Source organism: Melopsittacus undulatus, chromosome 12 (assembly GCF_012275295.1).
Source record: "Melopsittacus undulatus isolate bMelUnd1 chromosome 12, bMelUnd1.mat.Z, whole genome shotgun sequence".
Lineage (NCBI taxonomy): Eukaryota > Metazoa > Chordata > Aves > Psittaciformes > Psittaculidae > Melopsittacus > Melopsittacus undulatus.
The window spans coordinates 20,691,196-20,712,225 of record NC_047538.1 but is presented as its reverse complement, the minus strand read 5'-3'; the positions used below and the strand labels follow the sequence as shown (position 1 = coordinate 20,712,225).

The 21,030-nt window shown below is 39.7% G+C and overlaps 1 protein-coding gene across 1 annotated transcript in view; it reads right to left on the bottom strand.

The window, feature by feature from the left end:
• Positions 1-1,997: 1,997 nt before the first annotated feature.
• Positions 1,998-21,030, bottom strand: part of ATP2A2 (ATPase sarcoplasmic/endoplasmic reticulum Ca2+ transporting 2) — a 39,729-nt gene continuing 20,696 nt past the window's right edge. The window contains exons 6-20 of the mRNA XM_005145135.3: positions 19,433-19,513; positions 17,557-17,642; positions 16,184-16,648; positions 13,437-13,525; positions 10,426-10,528; positions 9,753-9,884; positions 9,539-9,661; positions 9,146-9,364; positions 7,635-7,970; positions 7,170-7,390; positions 6,118-6,320; positions 5,241-5,326; positions 4,943-5,076; positions 3,773-3,890; positions 1,998-3,656 (exon numbers count right to left, since the gene is read on the bottom strand). Of these exons, the coding sequence (XP_005145192.1) occupies positions 3,387-3,656; positions 3,773-3,890; positions 4,943-5,076; positions 5,241-5,326; positions 6,118-6,320; positions 7,170-7,390; positions 7,635-7,970; positions 9,146-9,364; positions 9,539-9,661; positions 9,753-9,884; positions 10,426-10,528; positions 13,437-13,525; positions 16,184-16,648; positions 17,557-17,642; positions 19,433-19,513 (2,666 nt within the window). The 3' untranslated portion in view covers positions 1,998-3,386. The remainder of the gene's footprint in view (positions 3,657-3,772; positions 3,891-4,942; positions 5,077-5,240; positions 5,327-6,117; positions 6,321-7,169; positions 7,391-7,634; positions 7,971-9,145; positions 9,365-9,538; positions 9,662-9,752; positions 9,885-10,425; positions 10,529-13,436; positions 13,526-16,183; positions 16,649-17,556; positions 17,643-19,432; positions 19,514-21,030) is intronic.

Sequence of the window (21,030 nt, the reverse complement as noted above, 5' to 3'; positions counted from 1 at the left end):
TTCTTGCAGTGCATTACTGACTTTGCACTGGTTTTCTATGGTTTCTGTAACTGAGAAGCACTGCCTCATGCTATTCCCATGCCCGAAGCACACACGGGAACCTCCCTCAGCTGAGAAGGGTTAAGACCAGACCCACAGCTCCAAGATGCCAGATAAGGAAGCTTCCAGCAGATGCTGATTTCACTGCTTAAGAGGAAGGTCATGGTAGGTCTTAACATTTGGCCAGTCCAGACCACACAAGGCTGTGACTTAGTACGTAGTGGCAGCACTTGGAAAGCAGAAACATTGAAAGCACAGCAACAGCTACCACTGAACCCAAGGTAAATAAGTGTTGATCTTGAGGAACCCTATTGCTCCATTTCTACAGGACATTTGGACAGCAAGACTGGGAGAAATAAGAGACAAAAAGGGTAGATGATGAGTGCTTGGCCTCTTCAGGAGCACCTTTTAAAACCTGGCTGTTTCCATAACCTCAGGAGCCTGTAGGATGAATGTCATTCCATTCACCCAGCCATCATTGAGCTTTCAAAGGCAAACTCCAAGGAACACAAGATCCTAATGGAAGCACTCCCAAGACACGAGAAATGAGCAAGTTCTCAGATGTCCACATAGAAATCCATGACACAAGCAGCAAGATTCATCTTCAACACAGAGCTCTAATAAAGAAGTTGAAGACTGAATTTTACCATCAACAGTCATTTTCCTCTTCAGCATCTTAGAGACAGAGGAAAAGGGGGTTTAGAGCAGGATTATTCAGCATCATACACAGGGATAGGACTGTACAAGCAGAATCCTTCATGGTGACTGGAAGACAAGATGGCTTTAAAAAGCTCTGGAGGTTCACTCAGAACCAGTGTTCAAAGAGTTTGTGACCTGCCTGCCCTGCAAAATGTTCATCAATAACATTGGGAGCACACAGAACTAACTTGCTAACATTAGTTTCCAACAAATCACATACTTGTGATTTAGAATTCCTTAAGATCAAAATAGGTACATGACCTACTATTTTCTGTTTCAAGAAACAGGGACAAGTCTCATACTGCTCATTTACTATCCATACAGGCAATGGCTGGTGCTGGCCATCGGCTTTGTGGTATGCAAAACCTTAGCGTGCTAAAAAGACACCTTCTTCCACACTAAAGAGGGCGTTCAACAGGATTCAAATGCTTACAGTTTGGCAACACACCTACTACATCATCAGGTCCAGCTCCTGAGTCACTTCAGCATCAACTTAAACAAGTCAAAGTCTATATAAACAGTGAGTATTCACAATGCAGTGGAATTTCAGATAGGGCTGGTGTATTCTGAGGTTAGTATCTGTATTTGAAAGCCTGAAACCTAGAGAATTATCTGTGCACACTGGATTCCAGCTGGCACAGACAGAACATAGCTTTTAACTATCATTTTCCTCGATGAGGAATCCGAAAGCTGTTTGAATGTGGTTATTCAAGCAGATGAGCCAGCACAAGATAACACAGCACCTGCTACTCTACAAAGACATAATGACCCCAGTCTGATTCTCAAAGACTCTCCTGTTAAGCTGAGACTGGTCTTTTGTCTTTTCAGATGACCACGGAAATAAGCTGGTTTTGCAAAGAGGAGTACCTGCACTTTGAGCACTGCAGACAGCAGAGAGTAAAGAAGGGTACAGTCAGCTCAGAGCAGCATCCCCTATTGCAGAGCAGGAAAAAGCTTTGGAGTAAACCAGCACCTGACCACAAGTACCAGAGTGTTTTGGACACTGAACATATATGTTAACAGCTGTCAGCGTCTTAAGTTACAGATTTGTCCAATATTATCTCAAACTTAAGACCAAAAGCTGTAAGATCTTGGGGCACTGAGGCTCCTGGGTGCTAAAGACCCTAAAATACACTAAACCCAAAAGCAAACCCTTTGCCTTTGGAAATCAGTAATTTTTGAGCTTCAGAGCACAAAACAAGAGTCTAAAGTGGTGATAATAATGTAGCACAGCAGAGGTTGACAAAACACAGCATGGGAATGAAGGAAATTACTATTTATTCTTCAACACGTATACAGCATATGCTATTTTACAGCAAGTCACCACTGGCATGGTGAAATGGAAAAGAAATACTCACTTTAGTCGATGAAAGTTGGAAGGCATTGGAGAAAAACACCACAGTTAGGACTGTTAATGACTTACACGTTGTTGGTACAGGACTGAATTTGAGAACATGCTTTAACATTTACCGTCATAATGAAGGTGGTTAGTGCCACATTAAAATAAAAATAGTTCTATACAATATGTTCAATTTGGTCATGTGCTATTTACAGATTTTACAAAACACACACACGAGCTTTGTTACTTCACGTCAGGCTAACGACAGGCCAGCAGAGTAACTCCATGTATACAACTGATCATTAGTGCCCTAAAGTGTAGGAAAATCCAATTTCTAGCTATGCAGTGCAAGTTATTTTTTCCAGGTCTCATTAAAAGCTGTGATCTTAAAGGGATGGGGGGGAAGAAAAAAGAAAGGATCTGACACAGGTAAATAAAGTATTAAAACCCAACTTAACCCCTCTTCTGAATTAAAACAGATTGTGGTTGTTAAAAAGGCTTGGTTTAGATTTAGGTAGACAGAAGTAGCCCTCCCTATCCCTGCATAATGGGCAACACTGGCAAAAAAAGGTCTGTTACAATAAAATACAATAGACAAATAAATAATCTTAGAAAAAAACCCCAACCCTATGTGTGTGGAGAGGATGGAAGAACCCCGCAGGCTGCACCTGGAATGGTGTTCTCTGCACGAGCAAGATCAGGCATACCTCATACAGAAAGTGGTGTAAACAAGGACAGTCAAGAACCAAGAGTGAGGGGAGAGGGGGGGAACCAAGAAGAAATCCTGACCGAGGTCACAGCACTCTCTACCCAGTGCAGAGAGTTCTGCTTCGGAAGCAAACCTGACTTTATGACAACTTAAGTTTGGATGATCATGCAGAAGACAAACAGTTACATGCTTGTTTAGTTTTAAGACAACACACATTCATTCCCTAAAATCTGCTGCCAATTTAGTTTGATAGTGTCCGCTGGCTCAAACAACATCACCTGTTTTGCTTTTTGTACACAATGAGTAGACTATTGAACAGAACACTGTACATGCTTTCATCTACAAAAAAATATTTGCATAAAATAGTGTTAGTTCTCTGTACATGTCAATGGACACTTGAACTGTGTATAAAAGAGGAATATATTGCCCCCACTGAAGTCAGAAAAAAGCAAACAAACAAACAAAATCTAGATTATGAAACCTCCATCACCGGCAAATATGTTCATGTGAAAATTCAGCAGAAATAGACAGTTGCTCTAAACAATAAAAAAATTAAGTTAAACTTTTTCTCTTTGAATGTAAAACTTGTCATCGTGTCAGTCAAGACCAAAACATATCACTAAAGTTAGTGTCTGTGCTGTAAAGCCAGATAACCAAGGGCATAGTAATGAACACAAACGGCCAGGAAACTCCTTCGGTGCATGCTGACAAAGAACACTCTTTGGTGGCAGGCCGCACACTATCTTTACCAGGTTCCAGGTAGTTACGGGCCACATATTTAAGTGTTTCATCCAGCAGAATGACAGGTAGGGAGATTTTCAATACCATCAGCCATTGTGTCACATTCAGAGGTGTGATCTGGAAGATAATCTGAAAGGAAAGCCAAGCATTACATCTGTTTTCCCTTCTCCATCCCTCGCCTTAAACTGTAGACAAGTTCTAGCTCTGTTCCCAAGATCAGGGATGGGTGCAAGACGTGCACTTACTGGCAGAGGTTCCACATAAAGGATGAGGAAGTGGAGTGACATGGATAAGCAAATGGCGCCCACCAGCCAGATGTTTTCCCATGGGGGCATCCGCATCAAGGACTGGTTTTCTGATAGACTGCAACAGAAACATGGTACAGATGTGTCCATAAGACACTAACAGGAAATACAATACATCAGAAAACTAGCTGGAAAAAAAAGCAGCATGGCAAGTCACAGTTATCCCAGTCATGAAAGAAAGAAATGGTTTATAGATACATTGCAGCTTTAAGCTCCCTTGAAAGGCTGCTTAGCAAAGCAGACCTGGTTCAGCCTCACATTTGTTTCTTAAAGCTTTTGTGTTCCCCTGATTCCTGATCTAGTCTATGTTTTGCACTATGATGCTGATGTCCTCTCCGTGAGAGGGATAAGGGAAAGATGGGCACAGCAGCATATGGCAGAACTCTCCCCAGTTTACTGTATGCCTGGGGACCTATTGCACCCACTTCTGAAGCTCACTTCAAGACTGGCTATACAGAGGGCCAATGATTTGCATCCTCTTAATGCCTGTCCTTTCCTTCTGCTCTTCAGATTCCATCTGCATTTAGGCTATGCTGTATTAAAGGCCACGATCCAGAGCATCAGATGTAGAGCAACATCCCACTATGTAGGGCTACCTCAGTAACTTTAAAGTATTTAAAGTTTATTTGTTTTTAAATTAACTGACCTCTAAGCTATTTGAAGAAAAATACCCTTGACATTGTGCTATTTAGTGGTTTCCATTTATAATCTAATATTAATTGGCTAAACCCACACTCCCTTAGGGAAGGAAAAACTATTTTCCATATCTTCAGCATTCTTATTTTAGTTCTCCTTGATATCACTTTATACCAACAGAGGAGGGATAATCTGATTGATTAAGCTTAGATTAGAAATAATGGAAAATATTTCAGTGGCTCCTGCTTAGTAAAATACCAGAGTGAATTGGCAGACTTAAAAATATACCTTATGATAACAGATCTCAAGTGTTATCCCAGAGAGTCATTTTGTTTGCACTACAGGATTCAGAAAGGAAATGTGACTCATTCTTCGTTAGCTGAGCTGTCCATAGGCTAGCAATCAAACTGCACAAAAAGCAGGGTTTTGGATAAGCTGGGCAGAAACTTTGCTCTGCCACTTGGACATACAAACCTGTTGAGAGCATTGCACATCTCTATGGTGACAAGTACGGAAAGAGCCATTGTCATTGGATAGGGAGACTCAAAAACCACACAGTCGACACCGAAGAAGTCTGGATTGTCCTCTTTGCACTGCAGAAAATGGCTCTAGAACAGAAGAATGGGAAGTCACTTTCACATCTTATTGGCTTGTCTCATGATATAAATTTCTGTAACCCATTGTTTTCCTACAGTCATCGCAATAACCAATATGAAAAGAAGCATGTACCCCCCCTCTCCACCCCCCCAAAGGTATTAAACTGAGCAAATACCAGCTGGTAGAAGGAAACTCTTGGACCACCATCAGCAGCAATAAACCACCAAGCAGCAGCACCCACTGTGGCAGCACCAACATAACCTTCAAGAAAGCAAAGTGCTTTTATCAGTATTGTGAACTGCATGACAGACAAGATCTCCTTTGCCACACTTGAACTGCTACCTCAAGACCTCCAGTACTGTGAAAGAAACAGACTGTAATTCATCTATTGTAACTCATCTATCTCCTGTGGAAGAAATCTGTTCCACCAGTTGTAAATTACATAACCATTAAATACTCTCCTAATATCTGTTTATGGAAGCTGACAGCTAGAACAGTTAAGGCAAACAAGAACAGCACTTGGGAGTAATCAACCTGCAATTTTTCTTCCTTCCTCTCAGAACTCCACATGTCTGTACTTACACCAACTAACACTAAGGTTTGCTTTAAGATCTATCAAGTCAGTTAGGAAAATTAAGGTCACAACTTCTGGCATGAAGACAGGATGCATTAAATATCCACATAGATACTCTAGCTTTAGAGCACTACAGCTGTATTTAAGGTTTAAATCTACATCTACAACAAATTGATACTCCTTTCTTTCCCCCCATTACAGCCAGGCCACCAAACCTGTTGTGCTCTACTCAAGCACAAAAATGACAGTTGTCATTTTCAGGTTTAGGGTGGTTCAATGTAGGACCTCAACAGCTAATGCAGATATACATTCACTAATGGCTACTCTTGGTTCTTTGCTCCCAATCCCACCGCAACATGCTTGTCTTCCTAAGGTTGATTTTAGCATACAAGGAGATCAAACTGCTTTCAAGTGGTTCTCAAGAAACACCCACAAAATCTGCCTAAGTTTACTTAAGAAAAAGGCTATTGCTACTTACATCCGATAGCTAGGTAACGGAAGAAGAGCCATCCACTGATCAGTGGCTCTTTAGGGTTGCGTGGTGGCTTATTCATGATATCAAGATCAGGAGGATTAAAGCCCAGAGCAGTAGCAGGGAGACCATCCGTCACAAGGTTTACCCATAACAGTTGGACAGGAATTAGAGCTTCAGGAAAGCCCAGGGCAGCAGTCAAGAAGATACTATAAGAAAACCCACCAGTTACAAGCTTATTCTTGTGCCAGTAAAGAAGTCCTTTTAATTCTTAAGCCTAAGCCTGTAGGCATCACTTCTCTCAAATAGAGTTATCCATTTAATAACACAAGCTGAATATTTACATTCAGAAAACTAAAAACATTACAGCATTTTAGCTCAAGTGACTTAAGCTTCATTTATCTAGATTACTGACAGGTCCTGCAAACATTTAATGAGCAAGTAACTTTCATGGCTTTGAGCCTGCGTGAATAAACAGAACAGAAACAGAGGCTGCAGCAAAGCCATATGAAGGACAGCTTTGAAGTTTACAAGAGACAAGGCAAGACAATTGCTGTGTTACATCTCCACTCTGGGATGTAAGAAAGCATGCTTTGATATAAACAACTGTTAGGAGATCAGTATTTACACTGTTACCAGAAATGCATTCTGTGGCATTGGGTCACTACTCCTTCCAAAGACACAGAAGACACATTCTTCTGTAACTTGAGGTTAAAGAAACAGGTATGTTGTATCTGTGACTAACTGAAATACCAGATCTTTTCATTTTTGAGGGGTTTATTTACCTATTCTAGAGTATTACTCCAATCACAGAAGTAATTCTGAAGCATGTGGCCACTAACTGAACTAGAGCATTATATGCAATCTCAATCTTTCGTGGTACGCTAGAAGTCTCCAGTCAAGACTAGGCTGCAAGTACACAGACTTCCACACAATTACAATGATCAATGACCTGGAGAACCTGTTTCTCTGGTTTTAGTGAGAAGTACTAGAAATGAATAACTAACAAAGAGTCCATCATCACTACTGCAGGTCAAACAAAAACATTTCAAACCTACCAAACAACTTCTCCAACATTGGAGGAGATCAGGTAACGGATGAATTGTTTCATGTTGTTATAAATGGCACGTCCTTCTTCCACAGCAGCTACAATGGTCGAGAAATTGTCATCTGCTAGAACCATTTCAGAAGCAGTTTTAGCCACTGCAGTACCAGAGCCCATAGCAATTCCAATTTCTGCTTTCTTCAATGCCGGAGCATCATTGACACCATCACCAGTCTAGAACAAGAATTTTAAGTTGAAAGAAGAAATAAGGTGGGCACTTACATACAGGACCAGAAAGGAATTTTGCACTGGCTATCGTTCTGAACCTTTAAAAATCACTTAAGTGCAGAACTATTCTGAGGCTTTGAGTTCAGGGAAATGTGAAAACAAGTGTTTTCCAAGGTAAGAAATTGGTTTGAAAAGGCATAATTTGGGTGTAAACAGTGTGTGCCTTACAAACAAGGGTTCAGTTACTTACCATAGCTGTAATCTCATCAAAAGACTGAAGAAACTCAACGATTTTGGATTTGTGGGAAGGCTCTACACGAGCAAAGCAACGGGCATGGTGGCAAGCGTCTCTCTGGGCAGCAAGGGAGAGCTCATCAAACTCACGACCAGTAAAGGCTTTTGTAGAAACATCTTCATCTTCTACAAAGATACCGATGCGACGGCAAATAGCCACTGCTGTGCCTTTGTTATCACCAGTAATCATGATGACTCGAATGCCAGCTTGTTTGCACAGCTTTATAGATGAAGCTACTTCAATCCTTGGGGGATCCAGCATACCCACGCAGCCAACAAAGGTCAAGTTGGTCTGAAAGAGGAGGGCACCAGGTTTTAGGAAACTTCAACTGACAGTAGTAAAACAAGCATTTTGCTTGCTAAGTATCTCTCAGTGTAGTGATGTTGGTTTTCACTCCTCATCCACAATATTCTGTGGCTCTACCTCAAGTGATTAAGACAGAGGTCTGTGTCATCCTGCCATTTGGTCAAAACCAGTGTATTATGAATGATATTCATGCTCTTATGTCTTTCCCTCCTCCTGAAAGGGTTACTTTACAGATGTTCCCTGTTTCACCATCCTGAGAGCACTTTAGCTCTGACATTGAATTCAGACAGCTGGAGAAGAACTGAGAAGTAACAGATCTACACGCACATTAACAGGAAATAAGTAAGAATTGAATGCTTTTGGTATCACAATGCTACATGGTACCATCTGCACCATGAACATATGGGATAACACAGTTAACTCTCAGAGCACAGCCACACCCACACCCTGAAGTGGGATCCTACCTTTACAAACATATCTTGCTTCCAACACGCTTCTTGTGGTTTTGAAACGTGCTCTAGTTGTCAGCTTTGCAAACTCAACCTGCAAGCAGTCAAACCTTTCCTTTTATAACCAGTGCCAGGAGCACAGAGCACAAGCCAAAAGCTCTCACGTAACTGTTGTCATTCCCCACCCCCTAAATCCTAGATACAGATTTCATTGGAAAATTACAGAACAGCTAAGATGATTATCATGGACCACGCTTTAGCAGCTGACAGTATGGAGGCAGGGAAGTGAGCTTAACCCTCAGAGCACAAAATGACAAGTGTGTTTCATCACAAAATACCCAAAGAGGTCTTGCAGTTGAGCAACATCCAACTGAAAACCAGTAAAGCTGAAACCACAATGCAATTTGTGCAATAATTTTCGGAGTTGAAGGTGTTCTGATCCTGAGGACTTTATGTATGCACATAAAATAATCTGATTTGCAGCTAGCTATTTAACTGCATCAAGAACACAGTTTCTTCAAAGACACATATAGTCTGTTATCAGACTGAGCATTCCCTTGACAAATATGGCTAACTATTGTGTCTGATATCAAAAGTACTCAAAGAGAAAACTCAGATGTAATTTCCTCAAGAAGCAATCAGACGCAAGGAGTCCCCATTCCTCAGGTTGAGAGAAAGAGAACTCCTAAAACGATATTTTACTAAACTTACCTCATAGTTAATGAAATTTGAGGAGTCCTCAAGATTCATTTCCTCTTTTTTAGGTGGACTGTCATGGGTAGCCAGAGCCAAGCAACGCAACGTGTCTCTACCAGTTCCCCATTCTCTAATAACAGACATTATTTTCTGCTTAATTCCCGAGGTTAATGGTATTTTAGCATTTCCAACACGGACGTGTGTGCATCTGTCAATTACACCTTCAGGAGCACCCTGCAGAGGCAAAAAAGTAAGAGTCATTTAGATTAATAAGTCCCTTTCCATTACAACATCTGCTCAAATTACAAAGTCCTTGCTTTACCTTCAAGCTGCAGTTGTGCCATAAGTTAGTATTGTGCTATCTCTGCAGCCATTCTGTAACTACACTTTCCTGTGTGAGGAACTAACCTTAACAAACATCTTGCTCATGGATGTGCGGCTTGGTTTGTTCGGTGTGCAATAGACAGACATGGACTTTCTGTCTCTTGAGAATTCCAGAGTGAATTCTTTCTTCATGAGTTGTTTTATCACCTTAGAAAGAAAACAGCACATAAAAATTCAATTAGACAACACTACAAAACTCGTTCCCCAATGAATTCCAGATAAAAGGAAGAATACTGACCGAGTTGCAAGCATTTGCACGTTCAATCCTAGAAAGTCCTTTCAAGTCTGTGTCAAACACGTTCATCTTTTCAACCAGACAAGTAAGCGCTGTCTCTGTGGCTTCACCAACTTTTTCATATACTCCCTTAGCCTTTAGTTAAGACAAAGCAAACAAAACCATGAGAGGTTTACGTTAAACTTCACCTGGAACCTACCAGAGACAAATGCTCAAGTTTCACTATGGACAAAAAGCTTAACAAGTCTTACAATGGCTTATGAAACAACCAAAAAATCCCCTAGTTTTAAAAAGCAGCTTTGATGAGCATGATCTGTAGGAAGCTTCAAGGCTTCACTCTCAAGTGAAGGCTTCTCAAGATGAGCAGAGAAGGATGTCAGTACTTTATCATCAAACATTTAAGTCATTATGAAATATAGCACCCTTAAAAAGACAAGGCAAAGCAAGAAAGCAGCAGTGCATTCTACACACCAGGAGACCTCTACATTTCAGATTACACGTGCTGCCTGGCTTTCATTCTCTGTGTTCAAACAAGTCATTCCCAGAATTAACACTTAAGAGGTCCTAAATACTCTCTCTTGACTAGAAGGAGATTTACCACTAAAAGGTATTACAGATGAGAACAAACATTTATCCTTATTCTCACACTCTCCTCTGTTCCAGGATATGTACTTACTTCATTGTAATCCAAAGAGGAATCATTACAGAGCGCACAGATCGTTGCAAGTTCCACAAGGCCATCATACTGGCTACATTTAATAACTTTGTCATCTTTATGCCTTTCCAAAGGAAGAAAATGAGATTTAAGTTAGTTATTTAGTATTAGCATCTCACCTTTTCCTCTTCTTTAATCCCTTTAGTATTCCCATTTAGTACAATGCTGATTAGTTATGGGCTTGGAACTACAGAACAAGAAAATTGTCGAGAAGAGCAGGTTTAATACAAAGGTGAGTTCTGAAGTTGAGATCAGAGTCATGAACAGAATTACATGGTCATCAATGAAATCACTACCTGAATTACAAAACCTTATTTCCTCCAGTGATAGTCATACAGCAATGCAGAAGAGCTCAGTGAAGAGGCATGAGAGCAGTATTAGAGTATACGCATGACTTGGCTGTTCCAAGTAGAAGAAGGATATTGTTGGGAGTACTCAGGAGTTCAGCTTCCTTAACCTTACTGCATATTCTGCAGATTTACTGCCATGCATTAAATGCACCCTCTGGGCAGGCATAAGAGATTTGGCTTCCAATTTCTTAAAGATTACCCTGTATTATATGTGAACCTCCTAAAGCAATGAAGAGCTAAGTAACTTCATAACCCAAATGTCACTACAAAAGAAATACTCTTTTCTAGTAGTCATGTACACCTAATAATGAATAGCTGAAATCTTCCCTGAAGTAATGCACCATTTATATGTCACAAAGAAGTAGCAACTTCTCTGCTTTGACATTTGGAGATGGGTAGTAAATGAATTCATTTTCTGTAACATTAGCGTACTTCTAGAGTAAGCATGAATGACCCAAGACAGTGTTCAAAGCTGTTATTCCCCCCTACCAGAATTAGCAGACATAACTCATATATGACATCTATCATTAAAGGTCCCAGGGAGCTGAAAAAAGGACTGGTGGTAGAAAGATGTGGATCACTACTCCAGAAGAATTCCTAACATGGACTACAATATGTCCAATTATGTAAGCTTTTGTTCAGTCTCTTGCAGTACTGCAAACAAATTCCAGTGTTGTATAACACAGCATGTGAACCAAATGCATCTTAAAAACACAAGTGTGTTTTGCAAGTGCCATTTTGCACATAATACTACAGCTGTAAGCAGTGCCTTTAAGGTGTCAACTCTTTAAACTTCCCAGCAACTCCTAGTTTGTCACATTGCCTATCACAGTTAATACTTCCTGGTTTCACTTGTTCTGAACTCAAAGAGGATTAAGCTGTTTGACAATCTCCTAACATCCCTGGGAAATCTGTCACTGTAACATTTCAGTTTTTCAGTAAGAAATATTTGTAAGTTTATATTCTGAACAACATCTTAGGGGAAGGGATGTATCAAATACTGTGAGAGTGATTGGAAAAACCTGATTTATTGCAAAAACACTTAATGGTTATGAAATAGAGTAGGCTGCTTGTACAGCTGTGGAAGACAACAGTATCTGAAGTTAAGCACAACAAAAACATCTGTCAGGAAGGTTCATATCTAGGGCAGGTCCTGCTCTGGGGCAGTGCATCGGACTAGGCTGCCTCCTAACATCCCCATGAACTTCTTTTGTCTGTGACAACTTGCAATTCAAAGTCAGTCACCTTAAAATCCTCACAAAGCCAATGATTTCAAAAGCTTTCCATCAATGCAGAAATAAATCAACCCTAAAGGTTTGAGCACTTAGCTATTTGTTTCCTTATGCACCAGTAGCAGCCTTTCTGTGGCCATTCCCCTCTCACAGAATGTTCTTTACGTACGTGAATGCAGCACAACGAACATGTTTGTTCACATTTCCCTGGTTCCAGCAAGTAAAAATAGAACATTAACATACATTGATGGCTGTCATCTTATACTCAACATCTGCCACCACACTATATTTTATTGTTTTGTTTATCCAGAGCTCTTGCAAGACCAGCTAAAGCGTAATAGTTGGATGCTTTGCAAGAGCTAGAATGTCACCTTGCCTAAGTAAATGCTGTCTCCTGAAATGAAAGCGTAAGCTTTTGACAGCAATTAGTTCTGAAACCAAAGAGAATTGGGGAATAAAGATTTCCAGCTGCTGAGAACACCATGGTTTAACAGCTATGAAAATTAAACAGAGATAATCACTACTGAGATCAGTGAAGGCACAGAGTCAGAGGCATGCATGTGGAACTCTGTAAGGTTGAAATGTTTACAATAACTGACTCTTCATTCTACTTCATACATAGTAGAATTCTCTTCTGCAAGTAAAACTGAGCTGGTGAGATTAAAAACACATGGAGGACTGAGCAAGTAAAAGGAGCTGTAACATTGCAGTAAGAAAAGGCTCTCCTTCTAGAAGCAGAGCCCTAAAAATACCTAAAATTGTCAGGATGAACCACCTCTCCCACTGCTAGAGACTTGCAACTGATGAAGTAAACCAGACACATCATTCCTTTCCTAAGGGAGTGGGTTTAACACAAGCTCAAATGCAATGGCTAAGACAAACACACATCTATTCAAGTACAGATGCAGAGTCCAATAAACCACTGAAGGCAGGGGACAGGAAATTGCAGTAGGTTTAAGAACTAACTCCAACATATTCATAGGAAAAAGGAATCTCCTACCTTCTCTGAGAAAAGGGAATAGAAACACTGAGTTCAAAGATTAACCAAAGCTGTTCAGATTCATGCAGGGTTTTAAGCACTGGGTTAGCTCATCTCAGTCCAGTAAGATTTCAGTAAAATATATCCTCTCAACCTACCCCTAATTTAGGTTATCAAAGAAACATTGGAATACTGAAGTCTGTGTTAAGTTAGTTTCATGAAGGTTTACTTGAATAGAATTTAACTTCCTTTTACTGTTAATTACTTTCCCCTCTAGCCCTTCAGTATGCATTCTCATTGCTTAAGCTTTCATTTATTAACTATCACTGCTGAATATTCCATGCATTGCTTTTCAAGCTTAAAGTAACAGTGCATAAACAGACAAATACTTAACTTCAACACAACACTTACACTTCTCCCATGGGAGCGTATGTTGAACCAGTTACAGTAAATTCATTCAGAGAACAGGAATCTCCTTCTACTCTCTCCAGGATAAACATCTGAAATGAAGAGTTAGAAGCATTATTACTTTCAAACAATAATTAATGTAGGGATTTAAACACAGGTGTTAGGAAAGCAGGTACAGGAGGCAAGCTCAGGCTGAATACACGAACTAGACAAAACCAGATACGACATTCTGTACTTTGATCCCATAGTTTGAAGAGCCCCTTATACTGAAGCACAAAGTGCAGAAAACAGCATTTCTGCTTAATACATCTCATCTGAGAACTGAATTGTGGCACAAGTACATCACATAATTGAAAACCACATAACTACATACACTTAACTTCAGCTGTGAAGACTACTCACGCATCCACTGGACAATCCTGAACATAGCCCAAAGCTCTTCCTAGGCTTCAGACTTGTAAATCAATTCCCCTGTGTATGTTTAAAACAGCAGCTCCAATAAAAGCAGCACAGGGCAGCTCGGAAACTGGAAGTTCTTGCCAAAGTAAAAGCATCTACAAATACCAGAAGCTTCTAGCTCCAAGAGGTGAGATTTTAGGCAAGAGCCAGACTATGGCCAGTTTCCCTTAATACCAGTCACTAAGTGTTTCCTTGCCCTGGTTTTGTAGTTATAAGTCACTCTTTTTAAGCTACCAGTCTGCTGGATGATACATTCAGACAGCTCCAGTGCCCTTCTAGCACAGACTGAAGTGTTATTTTCAGTAGAGACTCAGTTGCACCCCATGACACCTGCATCTCAATCTTGCCTTTGTGTTTGTTTCCCTTCTAGGAGGCCTCCAGGCAAAACCACATCTGGGATTGATGGCAGATAAAACCCATAGTGCCTGAAGCTCTCACACTCTTATCATGTCTTGCTGGAGTGGTAGCAGAGAACAAAATCTATCACTAATTGATTCTGTATCTTAATGGAATATCTTACCCATTGCTTAGCATAAGCCATTTTGCCAGTGTCTTTCCTTCCCTATTCTGTGCTGATGTACGTTTTAGGCAAACATCTTCACAAAATACAGCCTAATAATTAGGTGTTCTGCAAATGAACTGCATCAATGTTCTATAATCTTCAAAGTGGTTTAAAGATCAAAAACCTAGACAAGCTGATGGATTAGAAGTCCACAAAGAGAGTAAGAGCATTCTCAAAGGGAGATACTGCAGGAGGACCTTAAAACACATTGCCTCAAGTCTCCTCCTAAGGCAGTATCATTTCTGACTGAAACTCTTTAGTATAGAGTTCTTTTGGACACTCAGTCGTAACTCCTGACATAAAATCTAACTACAAGTAGAATGACTGTTGTAAACCAGTCTTCCTCAAAAGCTGAGCAAGAGTGAAACCAAGCAGCAGTGCAGAGTTCACAGATACTATGATTTTGCTACATTTTGCAAAATCTTGCAATTAAAGTTCTTTTGTAGCTGTCAGAGGTTAACAAGGAACCAAGTGAGTTGCACTGGACAAAATCAGAAGCATTTAGCCCTTCAAATGTAATGACTAGAGCGGTTGGGGCTTTTAAATAAACACCACTTAAACGATGAGTTAACCAGGAAGCCTTCTGCTTTTGGCATCTGCATGATGAAAAAAAATCCCTGCAAAGACTAGGGCAGTTATGCAACTCTACTGCAAGTAACCTCCTCTAGAATACTGATGAGCAGCTGCTTTGTGTCTCTTAGGTATAAATACTACAATACTTAAGGAAGTAGAACAAGTCAACCACCAATTAGAAAGAAAAAGCCATCAATCACATGTGAATAAAGTGCTTAAGGCTTACAACCTTTTGCCACTGGTGTGCACTGCTCCACATTTATACATTTGGAATTCAAACCTGATGTAATGACTCTGAACATTTGATGTCCTAGAGTTGCCACACCACAGAACATCTACAGTTACACAGAACCTCATGTTTTCTCCATGAAATTACTATACCAAACATCAAGTGCAGGAGAAAGAACTGGCAACTGAACATGCATCATGTTAAGCTATAAATGCCTCAAATTCATCAACACTAGAACGAATACTGGGGGGGAAGGGACAAGGGGTACTAACTTATGCTTACCTAAAGATATGCCACACACTGAAGCTGACCCTGGCAATGCTGCTGTCAGGGTCAACCACACCTCAAAGTTACCAGATTAGTCATACAATACTGCACATTGGGAACACCAGTGATCTACATCAGATCAGTAAGAGCTACTGAAGATAGAGTAACCAAATAAAGGTGGAACCACTCAGCAGTGAAAATACCAGAGGCTATCCAAGTTACTGTAGTAATGACTAAGTTTCCCCATCACTGTCATCTTGCTAAGTAAAAGAGGCAGTCTTTCACATTTACACTGTAGAAGCAAGATGTGTGTAAGTATCTTACCTTTCTGAAACAGGGGATTAAATCATACTACATAGTTACCAAGAGACTGAATGGTTTACAGACAAGTCAATGGAAAGCTGCTTGCAAACAACTTAGCCTTCCATCAAGTGAGGGTACAACTATTTTTGGCCATGACTAAATAAGGGAAGAGATAAAAGCCTTAAACACTACACAGTGGAAAACTGAATTAAAAGTGGAAGCTTATCTTAGGAAAATAAAGCAAGATTTTTATGATATGAGAACTCAAAGACTTGCAATCAAAAGAATTCAAGCAATGCTGACTATTCAGAGGGGCTGAGGAGAAAAAGCAAAATAGAAGCAGCTAGTTCAACATACCCTGCAGACTGACATCTGATTCGTGGTCAGAGTACCAGTCTTGTCAGAACAAATAACTGAGGTGCAACCCAAGGTTTCCACAGAGGGAAGACTTCTAACAATGGCATTCTTCTTGGCCATTCTCCGGGTTCCAAGAGCCAAGCAGGTGGTAATGACAGCAGGCAGACCCTCAGGAATAGCAGCAACGGCAAGAGCAACAGCAATTTTAAAGTAATAGATAGCACCTCGAATCCAGGAGCCACCGTGAACCGGATCATTGAAGTGACCAATGTTTATTATCCAAACAGCGATGCAGATAAGAGAGATGACTTTTGACAGCTGCTCTCCAAACTCATCCAGTTTCTGTTGCAGTGGGGTTCTCTCCTGCTCGGTAGCCACCATCTCATCACGGATTTTGCCAATTTCAGTGTTTACTCCTGTTGCAATAACCACTCCCATAGCTTTACCAGCAGCAATGTTAGTACCCTACATAAAGAAAAGGGAAGAGGAAAGTTATAGTCAAGCTATAAGCAGGTTTTGGTGGTGGTGGTAGGTTCTGTTTGGTTTTTGGTTTAATTTGATTAAAAAACCCCAAACCAATAAAACCACCTTACATAAATCTAGACTGTATTTCAGCTGGGATACACAAAAAGATAAGGAGAATGACATTACCCCAATATCTGTAAGGGAATACTCCAGTGTAGAATTTCTGCTTACAGAATGAGCCTCAACTGAAACAGTAGCGATCAACAATAAGCAACACAGTCAAACCCAGCTGCTGAATAAGCAGTATGTATTTCAACTGGAATCCTAAGTGGGTTTTTTTTCCCCCTTCCTTTTATCAGAACTGTATTTTGCCATATTTAATGTTATTTACTATGATGTGCTCTCTGGGGCTCCCTGTGAACACACTTAACATGAGAAAAAACAGATTTTCTTCAAGATGCCTGTCAACAACATGGGAATAGTTATTTTGTTATCTGAAAGGCATTCAATACTTCCTTTAAGGAAATTCACACAGCTGTTTGATTTCTATTGATAACTAGCTTTCTAAGTTTTAGCCTCTCAATCCCACAATTGATTTGGGCTTACTTACCAGTCTTGAGAACTCTTACTTTAGATAAGCAGTGTAAAGGCACTTTAAAAGTGTGAAGGGCAAAAATCACTTTCCTCATATAAACTCATTTCAAGCAACATCTTCGCTCAGGACCACTTTTATTAGAAGTTACTTCTGTTTTCTAATTCATTTAGTTCCATGTACATAGAGACACACATACAGATAATACAGCAAAGAAGTCCTACAGCTTTTAGGTGAAGACCTGAAGTTCTGCACATTTTTGTTTGTTCAGTGTTATTTTATAGAAGCTTTAAACATCTAAACCCAAGTAACTTACAGAGAAAAGCATGTTCTTCTTGTCTTGGTTTACAGCACGAGGATCAGGCACAGGGTCAGTGTGCTTAATAACAGACACGGATTCACCTAAAATTAAGATAATAGTCTTAAGAAGAGATTACACATATATCATCCGGAGTCCTATAGGGAATCAAAAAGTGATAATCCTCAGTCCTAAGATTTTGTAGGCTGTCAAACTTCTTTCCTCAAATGATTTTATTTAATTGCTTAAGTGAAACAGGAAATATTTCAGCTGACAAAAAAAATGAATGGCTTTCAATGGAAATAGGAAAGTAAACATTTTATAGAGTTAGACTAAATGAAACACACACCATGTCTTTTAAGGAACAGGAAAAGTAAGCAGCTGATATTCCACCCCTCCTCTTAATGCAGGAAGATCTACTCCATGAACTATTGTGTGTGTTTCTCATGCAATAACAAGCATTTCTGTTCTTTATGCATTGCAAGAGGAATGTTCACCTTTAAATAATCAGATGTTACCACAGTTACACACCTGTGATTGTATACATCATGGTTATACTGGCAGACCTGATGCACCCATCTGTTTGTTAACTCTTTAGTTTGAAGACTTCAGAGAAGTCTTCCATAAGGACCTTAAGAGTATCAATTTCTATAAACATGTCACACAGGTATATAAAGGTTTCTTTTCTATAAACCACAGATGTTAATTACCACATCTGATTGCATAAGATGCTGCCATTAGCTTCCATCACTGAGTTATGCTATTTCTTGTAAGCCAAGAGAGCCAAAGCTTCCTACTTTCAAAAGCTTTAAAGTGGCATCTTAGACTTCAGTTGTGCTTTATCAGTTAGGAGAATCAAGCATCAACTTAAAATAGGCTGAAAACAGAAAAAGCTTTCTTTAAAAAATTAATTCTGTTATTTAAACAAAAGTAAGGACTTGTTCCCATTCTGGTCCTGGTGCATTTCTTCTTCCACTTATTTCAGTTCTGACAGCTTGATGAACACGGAGTGTCTACATTTTCTTATGCTAAACATAAGTAAGCTCAATCAGTTCTATGCTATTCAGCATCTGTACTGAGAAACTTTGGAGCCTGTTTCAAGATAGACTCGAGGATCAAAAATAGGTTTCTTATGAATACTTTACTGTTTTAAAATTCAGAGCTAGTTAACATTAATTTATGCTACCAAAACAGGCAGACAGATCTTCATGTTCCAGCCAAGAGAATCAACGTTATAGCAAGCCTGGTCGATTCCTAGCTTCTTTCCTATATTCAGAAGTACTGCTACTTTGTTTTGTTTTCAACAAATCTGAAAAGTGCTCTAAATATAGCTCCTGCATTGGAGAGCTGGTACCAGGAAACACATGAATGCTCGTGCACACAATTTCAGCAAATAAGGCTTTAGGGCACTCAGTCTTTAGGAACAGCGCTTTAAAAGCTGCCTGAATTTCAAGTTATTCCTTCCTGTGAGAAAAAAAGGGTAACTGTTACAGAAGACATTCAGTAAGCTTTCCATACGTTCATTTTTGAGCAGTGACAAGATGTTTAAACCTAGAAGACTGCACAAACTAGAATAGAAATCCTTCATTTTGCAGTTTCCCACAAGTTACTGGTGTGTGTCTCAGGAGGGGTAGGAAGAAAGAAAGCCCAAAAAAAGCATTACACTTCTCAGTAAGAATGTTTATCCCACTAAAGTCAACATGCAAAGCCAGTAATGAAGCAATGCATTCAGCTACTCTAAGAGTTAAGTTACTAGATCAGAAATCTATTGCACTTTAATGTAACAGAGCACTTGAATAGCTACAGGCTTGTTTCTAATTGATTATTCTAAACAAACAGTGAAAAGGCACTTGCAGTTATGCACATAATTATCCGAAATTCACAGAAATGATACCTGTGAGAATTGACTGGTCTACCCTTAGAGTTGTAGATTTGATAGAAGTAATTCTTATATCAGCAGGAACCTTGTCTCCAACTACAAAGAAATGAACAAGACAGAGTTAGAATGTTATCTGAGAGATTTCTAACCAAGCATACTATTATCTCCATCAGCCAGGAAAACCATTTTCCAGTAATGGTCCAAATGACTGAGATTACTAACAGTATATTACTACTTTGTGGTTTGCAATACTCCAATTTTCTGAGTATCCAATATACTTCAGCAATTGAGATTTGCCCTCAAGGCCTCTATCCCTACCTAACCTCAAAGGAAGAAGCTGTAAATCCCTGGATTGTTTTTCTAATCACATGATTACCACTTGAAAGCAAAGGGAAAACATTATCAGCAGGAAAATAACTATTTCAGAATATGTATTTATAAAAACTCAAACCCCAGAGCTAAAGTGCATCAAGTTTCCTTTTCAGGATGACTGGTCCTGGAATGTCAGCTGGTGGTTTTCCCTATGCCCAAAGCAAATCCTCCGCTCTCCAGAGACCAGAATGTTATTCACATTTATGTGGAAACTAAAAGAAGTTGTATTTCCTTTTCTTTGCCACCAATTGTGAGAATAATGTGCTTCTGCAAATCTGCTCTTTTCATGTTATCCTTTAATACTGTCAGATATTTCAGAGTTAGAAGTTAATTTCAGGGCATACACTAGCTTTATTTTTCAGTAACGCTTCTTAAACATACCACAATCCATGTCCCAGTTAGAATTCTCTCAGCACTCTTATGTTTATCTACTTTGCAGAAAAGAACACTGGAGGGAATAAAAACCCAAGCCCTTAAACCCTGGTGTTTGAGATATCAAGGCAGCATGAGATACAGGATGATAACAGTATGCTCCTGAAGATGGTAGAGGGTAAAGAAGTCAGTTGCCAGAGCTGTGTGGCCAGTTTAGCTCCTGCATCTCTGTCATCCCAGAATTCTTCCACTTCCTTTCCTCCTCTTGTCTAACTTTTCCTAGTTTTAAAGAGCTAAAGCTCCACCATTTTGTGACTACTGTGAATAAATGGCTGCATGCAAATTAACTTGTGCTAAAGCATATTAATGAGAGGCACGTTTCTGACTCATATTGGGGGCTCTACATTCTGTATGCCAATATTGCTGATGAATGTGTATAATCAAACATTCCTAATGCAATTTAGCACTGCATGTATTCAAACCTCAGCTTCCTTTTTATGATAAAATAAGGGAAGGAAACAGAGAAGGGAGAATAACTAGCTCATAAAAGCTGATCTTCTCAGTAGATGGAGCCTGTGTCTCTGCAGTAAAATTAAAACAAGCTGCAATTCCTGCAGGAACTGCTTATGCAACTAACAGCAATAATGCACATTAACAAATAACCATGAGAAACTCCATTGTGGTCTTACAGCTATAGAACATACAACCACTCACACAAAAACTATGCAACAAAACACTGAAGGGAATTAAGAGCTGTTTCAAATGTTAAGTAAACTTATATCATGTGACTTCTTCTAAGGTCAAAGAAATCCCAACCATTAAAATCAGCAAAAGATTACGTAGTCTTGCTTGTAGACTTAGATCTATTT